This window comes from Eimeria tenella, genomic scaffold (assembly GCF_000499545.2).
Source record: "Eimeria tenella Houghton genomic scaffold, Eth_scaff1220, whole genome shotgun sequence".
Classification (NCBI taxonomy): Eukaryota; Apicomplexa; class Conoidasida; order Eucoccidiorida; family Eimeriidae; genus Eimeria; species Eimeria tenella.
This window is the reverse complement of record NW_013543691.1, coordinates 1-3139: the sequence shown is the minus strand read 5'-3', so window position 1 is coordinate 3139 and position 3139 is coordinate 1. Positions and strand designations below refer to the sequence as shown.

At 56.6% G+C, this 3139-nt stretch overlaps 1 protein-coding gene across 1 annotated transcript; it reads right to left on the bottom strand.

The window, feature by feature from the left end:
• Positions 1–676: 676 nt before the first annotated feature.
• On the bottom strand, positions 677–3074 carry ETH_00010400 (uncharacterized protein; the record flags this gene model as incomplete). The annotated part of the gene is made up of 6 exons (XM_013378955.1): positions 677–772; positions 829–944; positions 1131–1257; positions 1802–1865; positions 2103–2377; positions 2562–3074. The coding sequence occupies 6 exons, from the start codon at positions 3072–3074 to the stop codon at positions 677–679; spliced, it is 1191 nt and encodes a 396-aa protein (XP_013234409.1).
• Positions 3075–3139: the final 65 nt, after the last annotated feature.

Below are 3139 nucleotides of genomic sequence, written 5' to 3'. Positions count from 1 at the left end.
CGATTATATTTTCATTTAAGTGATTTATTTATAATTAATTTCCATTTTAATGCAAAATTTCACGTTTTTGCGCTGCCAGGAGGCGAAAAATCCGCCGTTTAGACCCTCCCCGCGCAGCACCAGCAACCCCTGCCCTGCCACGACAGAGCCCGTAAACCCTAAACCCTAAACCCTCACTAAATCCTACGTTCTTAACAGCTCCAAACGTGCAAACCTGGCACCTAGAAAGCCCTCTGAAATAGGCAGCAGAGGGGGCCCCTGCAGCAAACGGAGAAGTCTCCAGCAGTTGCCGTCGCCGCTACTGCTGCTGCCGCCGCTGCTGTTGCTGCTGCTGCTGCTACTGTTGCTGCTGCTGTTTGCTGCTGCTGTTGCAGCATCTTCGGACCCCGCTCTCTATTTCTCTTTCTCCAGTGTTTACTCTATGCAGCTTCTCACTGTGTGAGGTGACCCTATGCCTTAGGTCCTCTGCTACCAGACCCTAAACCCTAGACCCTAAACCCTAAACCCTAATGTTTTGGGACAGACAACGTCAGAAACACCAAAGACAAGAAAGCGTGTCACGGGCAAGGGTCCGCGAGCTGTCTGTGTCTTCTAGCGGAAAATTCTGAGCCCCACACCCTGAACCCCAAACCCTAAACCCTAAACCCTAAACCCTAAACCCTCGACACATTGGCCGTCAAGCTTCTTCTTGCGGCAGCGCCAGGAGCCGCAGGCGAACTGCCTGAGCCAGCTCGGCGACCTGCAGCAAAAGCCGCATGCGCAGCCCCAGACGCTGCACCCAGACCCTAAACCCTAAACCCTAAACCCTCGCTAGGGTTTGCAACTCACGTCAGCGGGCACAGGGCTGGGCGCGTCGCAAAACCTGAGGGTTTGCTCTACAAAGGAGAGAGCAGCAGTCCGCAGTCTTCTTCCCTCAGCTTCGCTGCCCCTGAAGGCGCTTTTTTCTGAACGCAAACCCTAAACCCTAAACCCTAAACCCTAGCCCGCAAACCCTAGGCCCTAACCCCCAGTGAGGACGCGCCCAGCAGCCCCCGCGGGCGCCTCGCAGGGCGCAGAGAGACGCGCAGCTGCTGCGCCGACGGCCTAGGGTTCAAAGTTTAGGGTTTAGGGTTTAGGGTTTGGGGGCTGACCCGTAGATATAACTTGGGCTATCAGCCGCAACAAAGACAAACAAAAATAAGAAGCAAATGGGGGGCCGCAGAGCCGCAGCAATTCGGAAAGAAAGAAGCGGCAGATGCTTCTGTCCGTGTGCGCGTACTGCAACGCGCACAAACCCTAAACCCTAAACCCGAAACCCTAAACCCTAGGCCGTGTGGCCTGAATCTGAGCGCTACACTGAAGCAAATCAACTCCCTAGTATCTGAACCCACCTCTGCAGCCTCTGCACTCCAGCGGCTTAAGACAGAGGGTTTAGGGTTTAGGGTTTTCCAACGTGGGTTGCTGCTCTGTTGTGCCGCTAAGTGCTGCTAGGGTTTGGGGTTTAGGGTTTAGGGTTTACGACGCGTTTGAAAACCGAAATGACTGCCACAAACTCTCCCTCATATTTGCAGACATAAAGCCAGAAGCGAACGATGCAAACCCGCCGCTGCAGCAGCAGCAACGGCAGCAGCAGCAGCAACAGCAGCAATAGCAGCAGCAGCAGTATGAGAAGCAGCAAATGCAGCGCCCCTCAGCAGCAGCTAGTGTGCCACTGTGAAACAACAGCGGCAAAGGCCGCAAATTAGCAGCTTGAAAAGAATGCGGAAACCCTAAACCCTAAACCCTCGACCCTAAACCCTAAACCCTAAACCCTTGAATGTACCTCCATGCGCTTCTCAGCAAGAGCAGGAGCTTCTCCTCGGTTGCCTCCACAAACAAACAGCCGCCTGAGCAAACAAGCCCTGAAACCCTAAACCTCAAACCCTAAACCCTAAACCCCAAACCCTAAACCCTAAAACTCAGAGCCTTGGAGAAAGCATGGGCAGCTATTGAAGCTTTCAGTGGAGCCGGGGCAACTGCTGCTGCCGAGCTGGTTGGGGCAGCAGCAGCCGTTTCCTTTGCTACTTTTGCCGCTGCTGCTGCTGCTGTTGCTGCTGCTGCTGCTGTTGCTGCTGCATGCGTACCCCAGAAGGTCAACAACTGGGGGCCTTTTGTTGCGATGTAAATCGACCATGAGTTTGAGCAGCACGAGGAGTCCGTCTGTGACAAGCAGCAGCGGGTCTGCTGCTGCGTCTGTTGCTGCTGCTGCTGCGCTGCTGCTGCTGCTGCTGCTGCTCAGCAGCTGCTGCCGCACAAACGATAGCACTGCAGAAGCAGCAACATTGGTCCCCATACACCCCAGCAGCGCCTGCCACTTTGCACACAGCGGCCAGTCCTCGCGGCGGCAAATGCGATATATCTGCAGCCACAAACCCCAAACCCTAAACCCTAAACCCTAAATCCTAAACCCTAGCCCTGGTTCGGGGAGGCGCTGCAGAAGCAGCGCTAAAGTCCCCGAGTAATCCGCCCCTGCAACGAGCAGCGTTGGCTGTGTGTTGCTTCTAGGGTTTAGGACCTAGGGTTTAGGGTTTAGGGTTTAGGACCTCCAGGAGTTCCTTTCTGGCAATGGCCTTGTAGCTATCCACGGATTTAGCGTATAGCTGAAACCTCCGACTTATTCTTTGCTGCTGCCGCTGCGGCAGATGAACTCCGCGGCCAAGTCTGCTGCTGCCTCGGGCGCTCACGAAGACTTCGCTGCCCAGCAGGCTGTTTGTCTCTGCTGCTGCTGCTGCCGCTGCCGGGCCTGCTGCAGCTGCTGCTGCTGCTGCCGGGGCTGAAAACGACGCTGCGGGAAAGGGACTTGACTCTGCAGGCGCTGCTGCGTACGCGCTGAAGGCTTTGCCGCCTCCGAGGTACAGCGGCTGCTGCTGCTGCTGCTGCTGCTGGGGGGCTGGCGGCAGCGGGTGCTGCCACGGCTGCTGCTGAGGCGGCTGCTGCTGCCAGCCCCGAGTCTCCACTGCTGAAGGGGCCACAGAAGTGACCACACTGCTGGAGGCGAGGCTGCTGCTGCTGCTGCTGCTGCTCTCCGTGATGGACGCTGCAGCAGCACAGCACATCGAGCTACCCGAGCAGCAGTAGCAGCAGCAGCAGCAGGAGCAACAGCAGCAGCAGCAGTAGCAAC